At 39.7% G+C, this 20,931-nt stretch overlaps 2 protein-coding genes across 2 annotated transcripts; both read right to left on the reverse strand.

The window, feature by feature from the left end:
* Window positions 1-346: 346 nt before the first annotated feature.
* Window positions 347-4,518, reverse strand: polr3h (polymerase (RNA) III (DNA directed) polypeptide H). The gene is made up of 6 exons (XM_053338687.1): window positions 4,207-4,518; window positions 3,992-4,088; window positions 2,613-2,699; window positions 1,314-1,377; window positions 909-1,143; window positions 347-785 (listed from the first exon to the last, which is right to left on the reverse strand). The coding sequence occupies exons 1-6, from the start codon at window positions 4,315-4,317 to the stop codon at window positions 735-737; spliced, it is 645 nt and encodes a 214-aa protein (XP_053194662.1). The 5' UTR covers window positions 4,318-4,518; the 3' UTR covers window positions 347-734.
* Window positions 4,519-8,834: 4,316 nt separating this feature from the next.
* LOC128379064 (aconitate hydratase, mitochondrial-like) lies at window positions 8,835-19,525 on the reverse strand. Its single transcript, XM_053338678.1, has 18 exons — window positions 19,490-19,525; window positions 16,870-17,012; window positions 16,124-16,382; window positions 15,056-15,148; window positions 14,762-14,920; window positions 14,482-14,632; window positions 14,211-14,315; window positions 14,022-14,113; window positions 13,382-13,487; window positions 12,803-12,960; window positions 12,573-12,646; window positions 12,232-12,343; window positions 11,826-12,008; window positions 11,447-11,542; window positions 11,084-11,275; window positions 10,756-10,888; window positions 10,007-10,128; window positions 8,835-9,478 (listed from the first exon to the last, which is right to left on the reverse strand). The coding sequence occupies exons 1-18, from the start codon at window positions 19,523-19,525 to the stop codon at window positions 9,347-9,349; spliced, it is 2,346 nt and encodes a 781-aa protein (XP_053194653.1). The 3' UTR covers window positions 8,835-9,346.
* Between the last annotated feature and the right edge of the window lie 1,406 nt (window positions 19,526-20,931).

Genomic DNA, 20,931 nt, shown 5'->3' on the forward strand with positions numbered 1-20,931 from the left:
TTTTTCTTTGATTTTGATCAAGATGCCACAAACACATTAGACATCTAACCCACACGTCAATTAACATCAACAAAAATGTCACTCAGCCTCATTTTTCGTATTTCATTGATTAACTACTAAAACTCAGAAGGGCAACTTCCCAGATGGATTAAGTCTAGTCCAAGACTAGAGTTGTTTCTCAATAGATATTTTCACACAATCTCGTCTTTAGTGTAGGACTAACTGGACCACAGTGTCCAAACCAGTTCTCACATCATTAAGCACCACAGACGTAGGTGCTGTTTATAACTGAAAATCCAGTTTTAAACTGCACCTACTTTGTTGAGGTGACTCTCATTAAGTGGTGATGCTATTATGATTCAATAGATTATATGATTCAAATGATTAATGACTTCATTTATTCTTCTTTCCTTTTTATTTGGGGTCAAACTCTCATGTGAAATGTATCAACTGAATCTGAATGTTCATCAATCAACGGTAAGTGTTCCATGTTAACATGAAGCTGGTATGTAAAGGTCAGTATTTACAATAAAGTCCATCTCAGTGTCCAGATGTGTCATGAGTCACTTTGACACCAGCCTGATCTAGTTTCAGACGGCAGCTCCAATATGTCTCTTGACCCTGTCCTGTACTGAAACAACAGGGCTCGGCGTCTCCAGCTGACCGCCCCGATCAGTCATGATGGTCAATCTGTTGGTTAAAAAACCCAGACATCGTTGTCTTCCTCTGCGGTGCTAATTGTTCCACCACGACAGCAGCCCCAGCCCCGGGTCACAGATGGTCCCCTGAAACAACACCACTGAGGGTCAGATGGTTGTGAAGCTTTTGTTTTAGCAGTTTCACAGTTTAATAGTTTTCAGTTTGACCTGGTGATGTAACAGTGTGTTAGTCATGAAGTGCGTTCTTACAATCAGAGTGTACGGCGCCTCCTTCTTCTCCCCGCTGACCTCTGCTGGCGGTGCCGTAGACTGTCCCGGTTGTGGCGCTGTTGCTGTGGTTGCCGTGGCCGGGCCCGTAGGTGACGTGTCCACAAAGACTTCATCTGTCACCCGAAAACGGATCTCCTCTCCTTGGTCCATGTAGAGGTCGTGGGCCCCCTCGTCCGTCTCATACTCCCAAAGCCAAACTTGCTCTGCTTCATCACTGAATCTGTAGCTAAGGAAGACTCAACAGCTTAACTACAGTCACCATCACTTCTAGATCAGTACGATTCAAATCATGTGGGATGCATAAATATTATGAGAGGAAAACTGTTGCTGAGATGAAACCACAGCGCTTCACTTCATCTGACAGAATAATTGAGGCGAGGATACAATTTTGCAGGTTGTTGAAGAGACTCTGGTGGAATGAGAACGTCATCAAAGAAGCCCATCGTCACTGTGGATGGGAAAGATAACACACTGCAGTCAGTGATCATGCCAGGAAGCAGGGACCACATGGGAGCCTTTAGGATGCAGATCGGTGTTTTACATGCACCGGCTCTCATTATCATTCAAACATTCAACAACAATAGATTTAGAAAAGCCACATAAGATACAGAGGCAGAGGCAAAAAGTCACACATGTGCTTATAATTAAACCAAAGAGAAAATATGAACATACAAGAGGAAAGACGGACATCTTCAAATACTGCATGCACCAGACAAGATATATTGAGCATCTTTTATTTCTAGTTGCAAGTGAAAGACACCATGAAATCTGTAAAAATATAAGTGAGTCTTTTTTGTTTTTTCCTCAGAGTAATTGAAGGCATATTTTCCCTCCATGATGAGCCAAGTGTGACTCAGCTAATATTAAAGCTGCTGGCTTTGCTGCTTGAGATCCACAGTAAATGAAACCAGAGCAGACAGGAAGTGCAGTGCAGGACAGTTACATGAGACTTTGATACTGTCAATGTGACATCTCTGCTCCACACATAGGACATGTTAGTTATATCTTTGTACCAAATTAACTCCTCAGATCCCAGACTCATAGGTCAGTGTTTGAACGCTTCACTCATACAGACTAAGGATAATTCTGGGGCATAGTTCTCGCTACCAATCAAGTAACTATTGTACATTTAGAAATCCCCAGACTTCAGTAGGCGGAGATCTCAGACTGTGTGATATTGCAAGACTACTCAGATCCTAATGAGACTCTTATATTAGTTGTTTTGTAATGCATTTAACCAGGTTACAATTGTGTAGGCACTGGCAGCACAATGGATACAATAAGGCAAAAAGGTAAAAGTGTTAATTACAATGATGGAGTTATATTAAGCCACAAAAAAATACAAATTTCACTTAAATATGTTCCTTATAATCAAATTACTTGATTTGTCAATTCAAATAAAATGAATACACAACTATTTTGATAATTAATTATTCATGAGGCAATTTTTCAAACAGAATTTTTTATTTCCTGTTTCTCCCATGTGATGATTTCCAAACCAAACACTGCCTCTAGAAAGGGTCTGTTGTGTTTTTCACAAGACCAAACAACTAGTACATAAATAGAGAATATAACTGTCAGCATTTCCTTCTTTTTAGGTTTTTCAGAGTGAATTTATGAATATATATTTCTGGAGATTTAATCAAAACACACTGAAATGAAAATGAGAAACTCAGACATTACCATGAACTCCCTCCTGACTGCAGTACTTGATCTTGCCGACCAGGATCTCATCGAGGAAAGGGTGGAAAACAACATACCTGAAATGAACTGAGAGAAGAAGCAAGGGAATGAATCAGTGGGTGACAGTCAGAAAACAGTCTGTTAACCCACATTGTAATTGTAACCTTAGATCTGAATACTAGCAGTGGCAATAAGGGGGTTTCAGCCTATCTGTATATCACTATGTGTTTTTCTACTCTTAACTTGGTATGAAAGCTTCTGATAAGCACCACATTTCTCCAGAATCACCCATCACAATGAAAGTAGGTGGGTTGAATGACCCTTATATCTCACTTTGATCTGTATGTAAGTGTTTCTATCAGTCTGATAATGAGAGGGTTTCATTTCTACTTTGGTAACATCCTAACACCAACTCTTTCTCACACAATATATTAGCAGGACTGACATATAAACACTAGGGCTGGGACGATATGCTTTTGTGCCGATTCGATTCTTTAACGATTTTTTGGGTCCCGATTCGATTTAAATTGCGAATCTGATTAAACAAGTATTGTGATTCAATTTGACCAAGTATTGCGATTTTATATTTCAATTATTGTGATTTTCTTTCCTTAAACAAGAACAGGTTGAACCAAACACTTGATAATACATCATAAGTCATATTTACAAAAAACAATACAGACAATATCAGTTTGTGAGATTTATTTTTAAAACTGTGCACCTGCCCTCACAAAAAAAACATTCTCATCTGCCAACATCTTATCAAAAAAAAAAAAAAATTAATGAATAAATAAGTAAATACATAAAAATCAATTCTCATACACGATTAATATAAAAATCGATTTTTTTGGCCCAGCCCTAATAAACACATGAAAAAGAAAAAACAATTATGGTGCCAATAAAGCACAAAGTCCACTACACAAATTAAAACTATATATTACTACTACGATATATACTAGAATATTAGAAGAAGGGCTAAGTTATAACTCGGTTTGTGAAATCATAAGGAATAAAAGTAAATTTTTTATGAATGAATAATCTCATCAAGAGTGTGTGCAGATGAAAGAATGATCCTCATTCAGTTACAAGCTATTGCAATCAAATACAACAGCTCTGCACTAAATTATACCTTAATGAACCAGAAAGATGATCATTCTATTTAATGTTTATTATTGAGGTCATAGTAGGTGATGGTGGTGTACTAGTGCATTATATTGAATGGTGTTCCTAATATTTTGCCCCCTTTATGTAAGTTAATGGGGTGGACAAAATATAACAATGAACTTCAATTGTATTGGATTGCATTAGCTTCCATAGGTGTAACTAATAAAGTGGCCAGTGAGTGTATGTCGTCATCATCATCCTCATCATCATCATACCTTTGGTGTGTGAGGCTCCATCTCCTGGGAAAATATAGGAGTCCTCCAGTTTGGTGATGTCATACAAGCAGATGCAGAGGCCGACATTGTAGACCACCTGAGGAGCAGATACAGCTGTGCTCAAAGTTCAGCTTTATCAGTTCAGCTTGGTTCATTTTTAACTGAAGTGTCTCACACACACTCTCACACACACTCTTACACACACTCTCACACACCTTGTTGGCCAGCTTCTTGTTGAGCTCCTCTGCTATGGCGTCGTTCAGCTGTCTCTGAAAGTTCCACGGAGGGATCCTGACCGTGTCGACCATCTCCACCAACACAAACATGATGTAGACTGTGAGCAGGTACTCTCTAGAACTCTATCACAGTCCCACTCTCACACACAGAGCAGCGCTGCTACAACTTCCGGCCTGATCTGTGTCAGCTGCCACTTCTTTTCAGGACATTTCTTGCTTTACTTTAAAAATAAACACAAAAAGTGCTCAAAATTAAGCTAAAGACAACACGCAGAGGAAGAATAATCTGCAGAACAGTCAAACACATCCATGATGTTTCCACGTGATTGTTTACGATAGCGACATTTTTACGACACGTCGCAAAACTTAAAGGCACAGTGTGCTGTTATTTTCCCTTTGCATTACCATTATGTACTGTTTGTTTTTTCATTATTTAAAACTGTTCTTTAAGGAATTTGAACTTTATGCTAAAACTATATCTGCCTCAACACTTAAATCAATTATTTATCCTGGTTATTTATCATCTCTGTCTATATTAATATTTAAATAGCCTATTTGTCAGGCTATATTTTTTTTAATCAGTTTTCTATCCTTGTGATTTTTTTTTGTTTGTTTGTATTTTTCTATGCATTTTAAATGTAATGCAGTTGCTTATAAACATTTTAAAACTATGTATTTATATCAGAATTAAATTAAATCCATTCATGTAGTTCACTTTAAAGCTTAAATTAAAGATCATTTATGCAATTTCAATTCTTTTTTTAGCAGGTTTTTCCCCACTTATTTAATTAAGGTACCACGCTGTGAAGTTTGAGAGTAAAACAATATGTAATTGAAGTGAAAAACAAATGGGAAAGTGTTTGCATGGCTGAATTACATGAGGTGCAGTGCACATAGAGGTACATTAAACACATGTAGTTCTATGACCACTGTGCTTTTATGTTATCTTCCACAGTGCATGTCAGTAGTAGTAAACATCTCCTGAGCTACTTTTAGTCCCCTTCATTAATCATTGATGCACCCAGAAACCAACTCCTACTGTGCACTTTAAAGCTCTTTGTTGTAAATATGACAGATTTTTAAAGAAAAAGAAACAAATTACTAACATCTGAACTAAAAACTGAACACTGACTAAAATATAACACCATATTCAAACCCTGCAATACATAGCATGATATAACCTGGTAAAATGCTGTGTGCATGCCAGTCAAGTTGATACGGTGTATTGATGTAGTAAAGTTAGTTACAGTCAATCTACAGTATATATATATATGTGTGTGTACATATTACAGGCATATAAAATACATGTGAGAGTATATTGAAGTACATACTGAACAAGTATGATAATATTTCAGAGTTGTAATTATGGTTTTGAAAGTGTAGGTGGACATTATTCAATAAACAAGTGAATATCAGTGAATGTATTTCAACAGACTTAATGGCAGCTTATTAACTTTGAACTGAAACCCATTCTTCCTCAGCTGCCTGTACATGAATTGTAACAATACAATAATGATGATCACATGATCATATTAAACAATGAGAAACACAACAACAGCCATTTCAGAATTTTATCTTTATTAATTTACCATTTATACTGTAAAGATGTCAAGATGTTTGATGTCTTGCGAGCTATAAAACTGCAAGCATTTAAATCATCTAGTTTTACAAAATCAAGTTGAATTTTAAAACAGGAGTGTGAGGGGTATCATCACTATAAATAACATCTGGTCATTTGAAGCGTGTTAAAGAACTGATTTCAAACACATCGGAGGAAGCCTGACCAAACAAAGCACACCTGAGTACAAAATGACACAATGGGCATGCTACCACACAATGTCTTCATGAACATCATTATTTGATTTGTCACTTTACAGTGGTGCTTTTTAAAAACTCAAAAGACCTGAACCAGTGAACAACAAATCCTTATCTTACATCACAGTATAAGCAAAATGCATCACAAGCTGCGCTATAAAATGTGCTAAAAGAGGAAAGTTGAAATGAATCAGTATTTTGAAGATGATGAAATCTAATCAAGTATGCTGGGAGAAAAAAAACACCCTGTACATATTCGGATCATTATGGACATGGTGATATTCTTTCAAAATTCACATGTAAATGGGCCATGCACAGCAACAACAACAACATCTCATGGATAACCACAACTTCCTCACATCCATATATTTTTATTAGGCATCTTTGGCAGTTTAATTCTGACAACCTGACGTGGAGTGTTTCACCACCGAAGTGATGAGTGTAATGGGGACATAAAACCATTTTTGTGATGATCCTAAAAGTGTTTAGCGGTTGATTGTATGAACAGCAAAGAGTCTTGAAAACACTCTTGCTGTTTCAAATCTTTCTGTCCTGAAAAACTATGTGAAACTAAAAATTAAGAAAACTAAACTAAAGCCTTCATGACTCACCTTTTCCAAAAATATAACAAGTCCCTTTTCTCACTGTCAAAACCCACAATCCACCTGTCAACTGGTTCGTGAAACCATTACATTAATGGAGATTCACTTTAATAATGACGACAGAAGGGGGACAATACATTACATCTTGTTTCAAGAGTTAACTGCTCTCATTTAGATAGGCAGCTTACTGCATGTCTCTTGATCTCTATTTATTTATTAATATATATATCTCTTTATTATCATATAATACTTATATACACGCCCCTATACAAAGTGCAACTATATATATCACATCATTTACACACAGGACCAAACTCAGTGACGTTTAAATATATGTGGATTAACCTCAAGCAGTGTAATTATCAACTGTCTGTAATTGTAATTGTCAATCAAAATGAATGGTGAGATATTTATAATAGACTTTCTGCATCAGCACTACTCCAGCAAGGACATCCAACATCCCTATGCCCATAAAAATATATAACCACGCTGTTTCAGTGGCGCACGCTATGTGTACATCATGGCGTTACCAAATCTACTAAAAGAATGATCCTGAATCTAAATCTTTCTACTGTCGAAGGATTCATGTCTTGATAATGAGCAGTACAAGTTGTATGTCTGTCCTATTGAGTCGCACGCAACGAAGATGTACACTGAGGATTAAAACATTTTGCGAAGGATAAATGATGCATGGCAAAGCACACCTAAAATAAAAACTACTTTTCTAATTCTACAAAGTGCTAGAATCCAGGCGTCTGGACACTAGATTGTGCGTTAGTTTGTGTAAGAAGACAGGAGGCCTTCTCATGCTATGGAGGACCAAACCTCAACCTGGAAAGAAAAAAACATTCAGTTCAAAGACAAATACGCCCTGTAGTCTCACATTACAGCTACACGAGGCAATTTCACACACAGGCAGCTCCAGATGAAAGTGAGGGGCGGCTGATAAACACTGAGACACTATGTTAGCATGACAGCCTGAGCCGTACCACCTGCTGATCTGTGAGGCTTTAATCTAGAAGGGAGACTGTACAAACAATCTACTATAGAGGAGTGTTTATTACACTGTTTTTCCGGTGTTTTTCGGGGTTAAACAGGGGTTAATCTGCAGTGCAATACTCTTCTCTTTATTTGCTAGAGATCTGATCCAGTGCAGCTTTACTGTCTAAGAACAGCCAATTGCAACAAACGTATCAGGTTGTGGTTTGGACCGCATGAGCCGGCCTGAAAGCTAGGCAGGATGAGCAAAGAGGGACAGACAGCTGCAAACACAGACCGATGTTAACCTGATCAAATCAGTCATGCATCTCACACACACACACACACACACACACACACACACACAAACACACACAGAACAAAGTACAGATGAACATTTAAAAAAATGGCGAGGCCAGCGCTAACACACTAGCGTTATGTGCTCTAGCTTGAGAGACCACCACATAGGAACGTTTTTTTTAACACAATGGAGGGTTATGTGATGCGAGAAGAGAGAGCATGGGAAGAGCAGCAGGGAGTGTAGAGATTCACATCTGACCAAAATGTACCGGAGTGAAACCGCAGTCGAAACAAAGTGGAACAAAAGCAGCGTCTCAGTCTAAGTGAGAGCAGAGTGGGCTGCAGATGTACTACGACTTACAGTAGGAGCGTGGGGGCCGAGGGATTTTCGCCGCTGATGCTGTTTACAGTAAATAAGTGAGCCCCGGTGGTTTGTTTACAGAGTGGTTCCAATCAGTGGTGACCGAGGAAACATTTGTTCAAGTCATTAATCACATCAGAAAGCAGCGAAAAACCCTCACAGCTCTCTACAGGAAGAACCATTTGGTATATTATAGCTACAGATAACCTAGAAAAGATCCACTTTTCAGGTGTGGAGATTACAAAAGGAAAACATTACATTCATATAAGTCAGCTTATTGAGCTGTTTGGATGGAGATAACATTACAGAGGTATAAATTTGTAATATTTTTCTAGTCTTGGGCTGGATTCAACAGTTCACACTTCACTGTCTCACAGCTGTTTTTGGATATCTTTATCTATACCCAACTTAACTGATTCAAGTGTGACTAAAAAACCAGTGTGGCTGATTATGCACAATACAGTAATGTTAATGCAGCCTGTTGTTAGAGGTGAGCTTAAAATGACATGTTTTTTAGATATACAGCAGTGATACTGACCTGTCATAAAAATATCACGTGAAAAATTATACAACTCCCTTCGATGGAGAAAGATGAGCGTTTGTGTATGATACCGACAAAGCGCTAAAGGGTTACACTCGATGAACAAATAACGCTTGACGAATCAGATTTTAAATGGAGGAGTGCTGCCAGTATAAGCGACGCTGCCTAAAAATGGAGACACACAGCTATGCTTCTGCAATTATGTGCAAATGTGTGATTCTTTCTTTCAACCGGGAAGTGCTTTCACAGTAATCCTGTCTGTGCATGTGCGTGCTTGTGTGTGCGCTTTTCATCTGTACAGCGACCTTGTATGTGTGTGTGTGTATGTGCGTGCGTGCAGTCTTTCTTTAACTGAGCATGACTACAGCTGTCCCTAAACCAGATCTGGTTACTATCTACCATTCACACCGTCTCTTCCTCTTTGCGAAGCCCCACTCTAGGCCCACATTTCTCCCCTTTCTTTAACCCACACCAAGGCCCCTCGACGGCCCCTACGGGCCCTGCCTCCCATCTCTCCGCCAATTACTGGAGCTCCTTCATCCTGTTGAGGGCGGAGCCAGCCTTGAACCACTCGATCTGGGTCTCATTGAAGGTGTGGTTTAGGGTTATGGAGTCCTGGCTGCCATCGCCGTGCTTGATCACTGCTGTCAGGGGCTGGAAGAGGCAAACAAGACCACGTGAGAGTCATTTACACAGTTCTCCTTCACTCCTTACCCTTCCTCCAATCTGGGCATTGAATAGTTGGAGTGCTTACATATATTTGATCCTTTTTCTTCATTAAAATTTTATTCATAATCAATTATAATTATAATTATTAAATTCCCAATAAAGTTCATTGTTTCAGTGCACTGATGTAATTTCATACAACAAAGTTTATTGTTTAACTGTTAAATATCATACCTGCATTACTTTGTCACAAGCGTTTAATAACCACATCTGAGGAATCATTGCAAAAAATGTGTATTTATGTATATTTTCGATAAGATTATTTGCCGGTACAGCGATATTGGAATATTTACTCCTTAATAACAGTATCAGCATCAGTCTCATAAATCCATTGGTCAGACCGTACTCGAAATACTGGATGAAGAATTTCAAGACAACTTTTAGTGTCTAGATAATGTTAAGAGAAGTTGGAATGTATTTTGGATCAATGTTTCATTTCTGCAGAATATTTCTCACCTTGCCGGGAACAAAAGATTGCAGCCCGGTGATTGAAATCTTGTCATCAGGGCGAATTTTTTCGTAGTCGCTGGGGTCATCAAAAGTCAGAGGCAGCAGGCCCTGCTTCTTCAGGTTAGTCTCTGCACGGAGGACAAAAGATTGAATAATTAAAGAGATATTGACTCATTCTGTATTTCCATCAGATAACCACACAAGGACTCTCTCTTTTGCTTTTACATTTACTCAAAATCCATGCTGTTAGAAATCTTTTTCTTTAAGACCATGTGATGTGGAGAAGCTTTGTAAACTGTATCAGCTACAAGCAACATTTTATTTTGTGTGTTTCTGAAGGTTGTGATGAAATCTTTTCACACACATGAAAAACATTTCCTCAGATCAGACGAGCTTTCATCCGTCCTTTTACCTACAGCCAGTCTTTCAACACTCTCCTATATGCAACAAAGCTGCCACTAATGGACTGTATTTATAGCTTGGAGACTCTCTTAGACACTGCGGGAGACATTCTCATTCTAGCAGACTGTAAACATGTCAGACTAAATAATCATCAATTTGCTCTGGACACCAGCAATCACATCTATTAAGATCTTGCTTCCCTGCTGCCTCTGCCTTCAGCAGACAAAATAAACTAATGGTTTGAGTAAGTAAGTGTGATAAAACTGCGCATGACTCCAGTGATGCCAGGATAACTTTAAAATGCAAGAGACAGTTTGATGGGGTTTTTTTTCTCTCTGAGGCCTGAAACATACCGTGGATTCTGGCAAAGCTCTTGACGATGATGGCGCGTCCTCCCAGGTGTCTTGGCTCCAGAGCAGCATGCTCTCTGCTGGATCCCTCTCCGTAGTTCTCATCTCCAACAACCACCCAGTTCACTCCGTTGGCCTGGATTACAAAATTGAGCAAAGATCGAGAAAAAATTTACATTTTGATCAGGATTTCTATCAAATACATAAATGAAGTGCAGGGGAAATGTTCCTGGGAAAATAATACAATGCAAATAAGCATTTTGGTTGGTGATTTTTAGCCCTAATAAGCATTTTAAGCCGATGTATCATCCAGAAAACAATTGTTTCTCACCTTGTAATGGCGAGCCACATCTGGCACACCTCCGTACTCTCCAGTCAGCTGGTTCTTGATCTTGTTCACGGCATCATTCTCAATGTTAACGGCGCCAATCAGCAGATTGTTGGAGATGTTGTCCAGGTGACCACGGAATTTCAGCCAGGGCCCGGCGGCGCTGATGTGGTCAGTGGTGCACTTTCCCTTCACCTACAGCCGCAGAGGAACACAGAGGAGGTACAGCAGGAGATATTAAGGACAGGGAAGTAAGAATGAAATAACAGAACTTGACTGATGGCAGCTTTTCCAAATCAGTCTAGTGATGACAACCCTGGACTAACAATAGACTGGCTGTGATTGGTGCCGCTCTCCTCCTCTCACCTTAATGAGGACCCTCAGGTCTTCCAGGTCTTTTCCGTGCCACTTGTCGAAGGGCTCCAGCAGCTGCAGGCGGTTGCTGGATGGGCTCACGTCCACCTGAACAATAGCGAATCAGTGTGAGACGTATAAAAAGTTCTTTCAAGTATATTTCCAAAAGAACAGACAACTTCTAGATCAAACTGAATTTTATATGAACACCAAAAAGAAACAAAACAAGGCTTGATCATGCTGTGACTGTGCTTGCTCTTTCATGTACGTGTTCAAACTCTTTTTAGGTTATGACAGAAGATGTTAACCTAACTAAAAAGTCTTTAACATCAGTGTTGTCCCTCTTTTTGGGCTGTTGAGAGTACATGCTGCATCTTAACAGTGAAATCACCTTGACAGCGCTGCTCTCAGCTGGAGGATGCTGGTAGGTGTCCTGGCCCGGGTCGAAGTCTTTGGAGGGGAGCTCGTCACCATGGGGGGGCTCCAGCTTGAACTTCTCTCCGTTTGAAGCAGTCAGGTAGTCTGTCTCGGGGTTGAAGTTGAGGGTTCCGGCGATGGCCATGGCTGTGACAATCTACATTAAATGACATAACAGTTACATATATATTTAGATCAGTTTAGATCACCTAAGTTAGTAAGGAATATAGAAACAAGGGTTTTATTGTAAAGTACTCCACTGATACACACCTACTGTGATGTGTCTATGTAAGTATGTGTATTGATGACCATGTAATTATGGTAATCATGAATAGTTGAGCTTGTATTTTGCTCGTCATTAAACCTGCAGTACTTCTTACCTCAGGGGAGGTGACGAAAGCATGAGTAGCAGGGTTAGCATCATTCCTGGCACTGAAGTTCCTGTTGTAGGAAGTAACGATGGTGTTCTTCTCTCCTTTTTTCACATCCTGCCTGAAGAGAGTCAAAACACAGCATATGTTAAGCTTTTATCTGAATTTTATATATGATACTATGAGACCCCTACTAAAAAGAAACTCCAGGGGGGTCATTAGGAATAATAGCAAACAAAAGGTTGAAGGTTTGTGGCGATAGTAAGATATTTTGCTCTGGACAGAACTGATCCACAATGATTCTGCTGCTAGTGGGGAAAAACATTTCCATTTCCAAATGAGGTGCATACCTGTCCCACTGTCCAATGCAGGGTCCACAAGCATTGGCGAGTACAATTCCACCAACATCACTCAGGATCTTGGCCTGTGAGAGGGACGACATGAATTTGTGAAACTGTTTCCTGCATCTTTAAACACAAAATATACTGTAAATAAATAAAAAAAACACACTAGGACAAACTACCAAAATAATATGTCACTCCTTAAATTTAACTTTATGTAGCGTGAGATTCAAACTCACATATCCGTCCCTCTCGATGGTGGCTCGGATCTGCTCAGAACCAGGGGTGACTGTGAACTGGGCCTTGCACTTCAGACCTTTATCCAGAGCCTGCTTGGCCAGAGAGGCTGCTCTGCCCATGTCTTCGTAGCTGGAGTTGGTGCAGCTGCCAATCAGACCTGCAAGAGCCAAGTTCAATGTTTGCAAGAGGAGAACTGAGAACGAGGAAGCTAAAGCCAAGGAGTGTGCGGTTACGGTGGCATCCATTTTTAATAACACACCTTGCATATAAAATGCAAGGAAATTGTTGAAGGGGAGACGACACAAAAGACAAGCAAGCCTGTATTGGCACATCTTGACCACCTACACTCCAGTCATTCTGTCCAATGCCACAAATAGTTTTTTTCCAAAGACTGGAATTACATAGTGCTCATTCTGGTAAGACACTTGAGAAGACCATCAGCTATGTGACACAGCTGTAATGTGACCGCATCATATCTGGTCAATAACACAGGTGGTAGGAACAAAGGAAGACATATCAAATTTCTCCAGGTGAAGCATTACAAATTAAAAATTGTAAACTTATACACAAATACTGACCGACTTTAACCTCCAGGGGCCAGCCGCTCTTCTTAGCAATAGCCCCGATCTCAGACACAGGGTGGGCCAGATCCGGGGTGAACGGCCCGTTGATGTGGGGCTTCAACTGTAAAGGAGAGAAACAAGGCCTCATGAAGGAAGTTTGAGTATGATATCAATATAGTTTTAAATTCGAAAGCTTATAATATTACATTAAGAAACCTTATTCACACACAGAATTATAACCACACAGAACAAAACAAGGCAAACGTGTGTGACTGAATAAGAACGGCTGCTGTGTGGGGGAAATATTTGTGTTTCTCGGGTCATTCTCTGGTCATTGTCTGTCCTGGGAGCAGAAGGTCGTGACCTGTCTCTTTCCGAGCCGCTCATCTCCCTGCCTACTGAGGCCAGCTGGGATTAAGCAGCTGTTTTTGATAAGGCTGGCTGTATCCTATGGCAACCAATGTCGGGTGGAGATATATTGTGTTTCGTGCTGGCGGTCAGACATGTCTCCTCTTAGAATGAATTGTATATGCGTGTCTCATTTATAGTTCAATACTCAATAGAGGCGTATGAAGATTATTTGGAGTTGGAATGGATTTGGGACAATAATAATGTCTGGCATTACATAACAGGAGTCCAACATGTTTTAACTCACCTCACTCAGATTAATCTCAATGGTCTGGTCGTATTCGCAGCCTTTATCAGGAACAAGGTCATCTTGGAACTGATCAGCCAAAGAGGCAATCTCTATGGTAGGAGTGAAGAAGGAGACAAAGATTAAGGTGTGACACAGTGAATCACCTGAAGAGACTGTACACACAATAACTAAGAGTAAGAGACTGACCACCGCGGCCAGTTTTCTCCAGGTATGTCTTCATGCGGTGGTTGTAGGGGAAAATGGACGTGGTTGCTCCAATCTCAGCGCCCATGTTACAGATGGTGGCCATTCCTGAAAAAGGAACGTGTCACTGTGACTTTTGTGAAAATGATACTGCACCAAAGTCAAAGAAATGTGTTCTCTAATCAAATGAAATATGTGAAATGAAGAAGTTTCAGATTTAAATATCTTAACACAGACAATGCTTTTTTAGCAGCGTGATGTATCTAATCATTACCAGTGCAGGAGATGGAGTCCACTCCAGGTCCATGGTACTCCACAATAGCCCCAGTGCCACCCTTCACAGTCAGGATGCCAGCCACCTTCAGGATGACATCCTTTGGAGAGGTCCAGCCAGACAGGGTGCCTGTCAGCCTCACTCCAATCACCTGAAAGACAAACACATACAGGCTTAAACACACATAAAGATTTGTGGAGATCAGTGGTTGAGAACAGGGTAGAAGTTATGAAAGTCAATGAGATTAAAATTGATTTACAAAATGATGCTAAGAACTCACATTGGGACACTTGAGCTCCCAGGGGATTCCAGCCATGACATCCACAGCGTCGGCTCCACCCACTCCGATACAGACGGAGCCCAAGCCACCGCCATTAGGTGTGTGGGAATCTGTACCAATCAGCAACACTCCGGGATAGGCATAGTTCTCCAGGATGATCTATTGAAGAAAAGTGAGTCAGTAACACATTTTCCTCTTGGGACTTTAATATTTGCTGGACTGCTGTGATCCTGCGATGTGTAGAAAAGTTTGAAAAGCCATTTATAAAATCACTACAATTTCAGAGTGCTGTACCTGATGGATAATTCCAGAGCCGGGTTTCCAGAAGCCAACTCCATATTTAGCTCCAGCAGTTGAAAGGAAGTTGTAGACCTCCTCGTTTAGATCCTGTGTTAAGAGTAATTAGGGAGAAGACAGTTGAGTCCATTTACATACATTAATATCCTTCATGTAATCATAAAAGAATACACATGGCTGCAGCACTTCATCCTGCTATTTAACCCGACCCCTAGACAGGAAGAGAAATGACTGGGATGAGAGTCAAATAGATCATTCGATCAAACTGACAGATTTTGACCCACACTGACTGCATCTACTGTGATCACAGTTAAAGGCAACTGCATCTGGAACCACATCACTCCCTTCTGCCTGAGAATCAAACCCAACCAATATCTAAATTATCTTAAACCTGCAGAAATCTGACTTTCTTACAATTTATCTTAAAAACTCCAATACGTTATGCAATTCTGTCATTTCAAAATATACTGCAATAAACAGTATTAAAGTTATCTTAAAATCCAATTGCAGCCTATAAACACCAACTGAAATAGAGATGTGCACCTGTTGCCAAACTCACTGCCAAACCCTCATAAAATGCTGAGACAAAAGCCAGAGCCTGTGTGCGTGTGCGTGTGTATGTCTGTGCTTGTGTCTATAAAAGCCTGAACCAGCTCCAATCACCTTAACCCCAAATCACAATTACATGCCACAAATAGTTTTGTCATTTCCAAACCACACAACTAATAGCCCTCTTTTACCCTTTGTTTTGTAGTAAATAAGCCTGTTAGACAAAGACTGTCTGTCACTTGAGGAAGTGTCTGATCTGGTTACACTGAAAAAACATGGCACAAAATGATGCATCTGACTGGATTAAAAATACTAACAAAAGAGATTTTTTTTTCATCTGGCATTGGAGATTTGCAATGACTGTACCATAAAATATAACATCCAAGGCTGATATCTTACTTGCATTAATCCTTCTTATATCCCCCCCCCCCCCCCCCCTTACTCATCCTCATTTCCTCCTTTCGTCCCCGAATGACCTCATTAACCCCTCTCCATCCTCCCTCTGCCTGTCCTCACCTTAGCCCTCTGCAGGTCCTTAACCCCTCCGATCTGGGCCTCAATCAAGTGATCGCAGTGGATGGTGGAGGGCACGGCCACCCTGGGCAGACCGCTGCTGATGAACTGAAGCATTGCCATCTGAGCCGTGGCATCCTGCATAGCAACGCGGTCAGGACGCAGACGTAGGTAGGTGCGGCCGCGGGCGATCTCCTGGCCGACCGGATCATCCAGGTGACCGTAAACGATCTTCTCTGACAGAGTGAGAGGCCTCTTGAGCCTGGTGGAGGGGAACAGTAGAAAGATGTGGTGGGAAAAAAAAATGTTTGGGTTGTGTTTGTAGAGTCAGAATGTTTAACATCAATTTGCCCATCTGCGATCCTACTCTAATGCCTCCGTGCTTTCATCAGTCTGGCCCAATAAATCTGATATCTACACAAGCATGTTCTTTGAATTATGTAACTAATGCCTGGGATTGGGACAGAAAACATTTTGGGGGTGACACTTCCTCTAATATAACAACAAGAGAAAAGACTTTTCCTATTCCTGGATCACAGCCGTTGGCCAGCTCAGTAAGAGGGGAACACCCGGTCATCCGAAGTTAGCTCGGTGGGCCCCTCTGGCTCTGACACTTCAACGCTGCAAATGTCACAAGATTTACTGTGCCGCCGTAATAAACACCAGCCATTCCTCTGGAGACTGAGCTGCGTTCAACAGGGACTCTGTGTGTAAGTGCGTGTGCGTCTCTGAAAAGGGCGACAGCTGACCTCTTGCGTACAATGTTGATGTTCTCGTGCATCTTCTCATAATTGATGCTGGAGCCAGGCTCAAAGCGGCTCATGGCCACTTTGGCCTTGGCGTTGAATGCTGCGGTGACATGAATGCGCCTTGCCCCGGTTCCAAGGACCAGCTAGACCAAGAAAGTAAGAAACAAGACAACTTAGAGAAATGGCACCATAAAAAAAGGTTTATTGTACAGTTTAGGGCCAGCACGTTACATTTGGAGTTATATAGTAACTATGTACAGTAGAGGAAAGGGGAGGCAAGAATGGGATCACGGGTGAGGATAGTTAAAAATGATCTTGCACTGGACAATGGCACCAGTAAAAAAAGAATAATAATTTAGTCAGACTGGTTAGATGAAGACACTGACATTAGGTCAGACAGAAAATGTGTCTTTTTCCCTTGTGAGAACTGAATTTGAAGATGTGATGATTGCGTTCGTGTTTGTAATGAGAGCAGATGGTCAAACTCCTGTTCAAACCTATCTGGTAAAAAATATTTCAGTAGACACAAGAGAAACCATCATTTTTCATCAGCTTTAAGGTGCTGGAGGTGTGCAATGTGCAGCTTTGTTATAAAGTAAAATAATCAGACAGAAAGTCAATAATAGACTGAATATAAGAAGTTTAATCTGGACACTGTTTCAGATTTTTGATTGTTGTATTATTTGACATCTTCATTCCAACAGGTCCTATGGGATACATGAGGGACATCTTTGTTCACACTCCTCATTTCTCTCCTGTAGTGTTGATGCTCAGTGGAAAGTCACTGTGCTCAGAGGAAACTGGGTGAAAGTTGATTCAGCTCATATTGCAGGGGTTAGCCTCTCCCGCTGGACTGTGCTTGATAGTTTTATACACAGGCTGCATTCAACAGTCTCCTTACACTGTTAACTATGTATGAGCACATGTACAGGTGCATACACACTGTCAGTGAAGTCAGCACTGGGACCAGTACAACACCTTTACGCCCGTACTCACTGAAAATCAGTTTGTTTGATCCAGGAACCATGAAAAATGCAATGCCTATTTAAAAATGTTACAATGTCATGTTATGGATGGCCCATTGTGATACACTGAATGTGAGGAAGTCATGTGTTATGTGATTATCCAGTGTGCACACATGACTCAGCAAAGAAAACCAGCGGAGAGCTCCAAAAAAGATCAGCGTAAACAAACCAGCAGCAGTGGAAAATTTGAAAAGTTGTTTTCATAGCTCCAGAAAAAATTTTTTAATGGCCAGCATGGATCAACCTAAATATGGTCAGATCATTTTCCGCTATTTCATCTGCAGAAACAGGAGGTTTATGTGTGGGTTCATCATTGCCCTTGCAACTTAAAGATGAGGTTTGTTTTAATTGACAGCTAAATCAAGAGAGTCTCATTTAATCTCCATCCTGTGACACAAACAGCACTTAGGCACATGAACGAGGACACCGTAGCACACTGGAAAACTACTGGGCAGCATGTTAAGAGATTAACAGATGTAAGTGGTTAATGAAGAACCTTGCCTTAGAGCATAGATTGTATATAATGTCAACAACATGCAATGAATGCTGAGTCTAATGATAAAACTCAACATGAAAGGTGAGTATAGACTAAATTGAACCAAGCTGAGACTTTGGCCTTTACTACATTGTTGGCTTGACAGCTGATTGACCTCAGATGGAAAAACACTATGACTTTATCTCATAAAGCTTCACTAAAGGAGGATATCACAAACTCTGGCAACACAAGCACATTCCACAAGGCTTACTCATAAAATGTTATAGTACCTGGCAAACATTTTTAACTCCTTTCAAATCACCATTAGTATAATATTTAATATAACAGGTATATTCTTCAACCTGTAATTTTCTCCTTTATAATCAGATTACAACATTTGAAGTAAATATTGATGTGAAAATAGTTGATTTTTCACTTAAAAAATATTTTGATAATAATTTAATGAAGCATCAACAAAATCAGCAAAAACGTCTCCCAGCTGACAACACATAAAACACACTTACACTGACAGGTTTCTGCTGACTTATGCTCAGCTGAAACACTGAGTGATGGAAAGTAGGTCTGTTATGTGAGGGAATTAATGCTGCATTATCACTCACAGCCAACATGACTCACCTATGTTTAAATCCTTTTGTAAACCGGTGTTTACTTAATGTCACGGGCTTTCTAAATGATCAAACTCAACCACAACATGATCATAAACACGCTGCCGTGCATAAATCTGAGCCGTCGTTAACTACGCGTTAAGATAACTCCGTAACCTTGTGATCACCTTGTAAATATTAGTACACCTTAGCCCCTTTACAGCGTCAGTACAGCTGATATTGACCCAAATTGACACAATAATAAACAACAACACGCTTTAATATTTGTTGGCGTCGGGTCGGACACGGTTTATAACGGTTACATGCGTCACTGTCAGGAGTCAAACGGGGACACGGTGACCTGAACGGCGGCGGCTCGGTGCTATATCTATCCGTGCGTTCGACCGTGAGAGACGACGACTGTAGCACCCAACACCATGTATCTGTTAGCACACAACTCACTGACAGCAAAATAGTTGAAAAAGCTCCGTGAAAGTTATATAAGGTTTTCTTACCCGCAGCCTAGTGACAGTCAAACAGTAAGACGCCATTTTGTTCACTGACAAAGATGAGTGTCGCACCGCTGTGACGTCGCCAATCCCGTTACTTTACATTGTGTATTGTTTTATTGAAACAATAGAGCTTTAATAAACATGCTAGACTAGAAGGACATTTAGTTGTGTTACAGTCTCATTATTTAGATGTTTTTGGTCTTTTATTATTTAGAAATATATGTGAGAAAGCGAGCATGTGTGGTAAATATTGTATCAAGCAGTTTAAAGTGTCTGTGTTTCATAATAATAATAATAATGATAATAATAATAATAATAATTTATATTTAAAATTTATCTGGTGTGTTAGAAAGATTCACACTGGATGCCAAATATAAGTGTGATTTTCTGTGGACAAGAAAAAGAAAGTATTTCCAATCTATTTTTCACTGTATAGAATGTTCTGGATTGACATCATTGAAACCTGAGATTAATGTTAAAATAGATATGTTTGATGTAATGCTATATTTAAGTGACTGAAAATGACATGCTGTATATCATACAACTAGTTATCATTTCTGGAAAATTCCATATACATAAGGCAAGATAGTCAGGAGCTAAGGAAACTTTCCTGTATTTTGTTAATGAATTTAAACACTATAGCATCATTTTAAATAATATTAAAAACTAAAAGCTATTCAGACATTTAAGTTATTAAGCAAATACAATATGTTGCATGTAACACAAACACTGGCATTGTAAAATGTAGTCTTTTGTGTTTGTTTTCTAGTGTCTATGTATGTTTGTGCCTCTGTCTATATGAACATGTGTATGTGTAAAAGGTAACACTTTTTAACCCTTGTGTGGTAAAATAAAATCTAATTAAATACTTGTGGAATTATTATTATTATTTAAGGTTGTTGTTGTTGTTATTGGTAAAGCTGCAAGTCAAAATACATTAATTAGTCACGTGATAGATTTTTTTATAACATATTGATGAGAACATGTAACTGATAACATAAAATAACAACATACATATATTTCATATACATCTCATCTTTTTCGAACTGATAGTTATATATAATGAATATGTTATATTGTAAAATTAGGTAGGCCTACTATATTTGCTTTAATATATAGCCTAATTATTTTAAGATCTTGTTTTTTATGATCAACCCTAATATTGATTTTGTGGTGTGTGTGTGTGTGTGTGTGTGTGTGTGTGTGTGTGTGTGTGTGTGTGTGTGTTTCTGTTAAATCTAATAAACTTGATTTTGTAATTATAGAGTTCATAGTCAATCCTATTCATAAGGTAGGTAATCTTGCACAAACTGACTTAAGGCACCCAGAGTACATATAATTCTTTAATCCCACTATCACCACATATCATTAAATTAAAAAGGACGCTGATGCTCAGTTTTTCAACTGGTTCCAGAAGATTTAAGACATTTATTTTGGCAAGATGT

This window comes from Scomber japonicus, chromosome 18 (assembly GCF_027409825.1).
Source record: "Scomber japonicus isolate fScoJap1 chromosome 18, fScoJap1.pri, whole genome shotgun sequence".
NCBI classification, from domain to species: domain Eukaryota; kingdom Metazoa; phylum Chordata; class Actinopteri; order Scombriformes; family Scombridae; genus Scomber; species Scomber japonicus.

What these genes read in the sequence shown, in the direction of transcription:
- polr3h (XM_053338687.1), bottom strand. Translation starts at nt 4,317, where the DNA reads ATGTTTGTGTTGGTGGAGATGGTCGACACGGTCAGGATCCCTCCGTGG. An exon ending in TGGAGCCTCACACACCAAAG is followed by an intron (nt 2,700 to 3,991) that starts GTATGATGATGA and finishes TTCTTCTCTCAG; the next exon opens with TTCATTTCAGGTATGTTGTT. An exon ending in AGGCGCCGTACACTCTGATT is followed by an intron (nt 786 to 908) that starts GTAAGAACGCAC and finishes GTGTTGTTTCAG; the next exon opens with GGGACCATCTGTGACCCGGG.
- LOC128379064 (XM_053338678.1), bottom strand. Translation starts at nt 19,525, where the DNA reads ATGGCGTCTTACTGTTTGACTGTCACTAGGCTGCGG. An exon ending in GGACTCCATCTCCTGCACTG is followed by an intron (nt 14,316 to 14,481) that starts GTAATGATTAGA and finishes TTCCTTTTTCAG; the next exon opens with GAATGGCCACCATCTGTAAC. An exon ending in CTTTCGTCACCTCCCCTGAG is followed by an intron (nt 12,009 to 12,231) that starts GTAAGAAGTACT and finishes CATTTAATGTAG; the next exon opens with ATTGTCACAGCCATGGCCAT.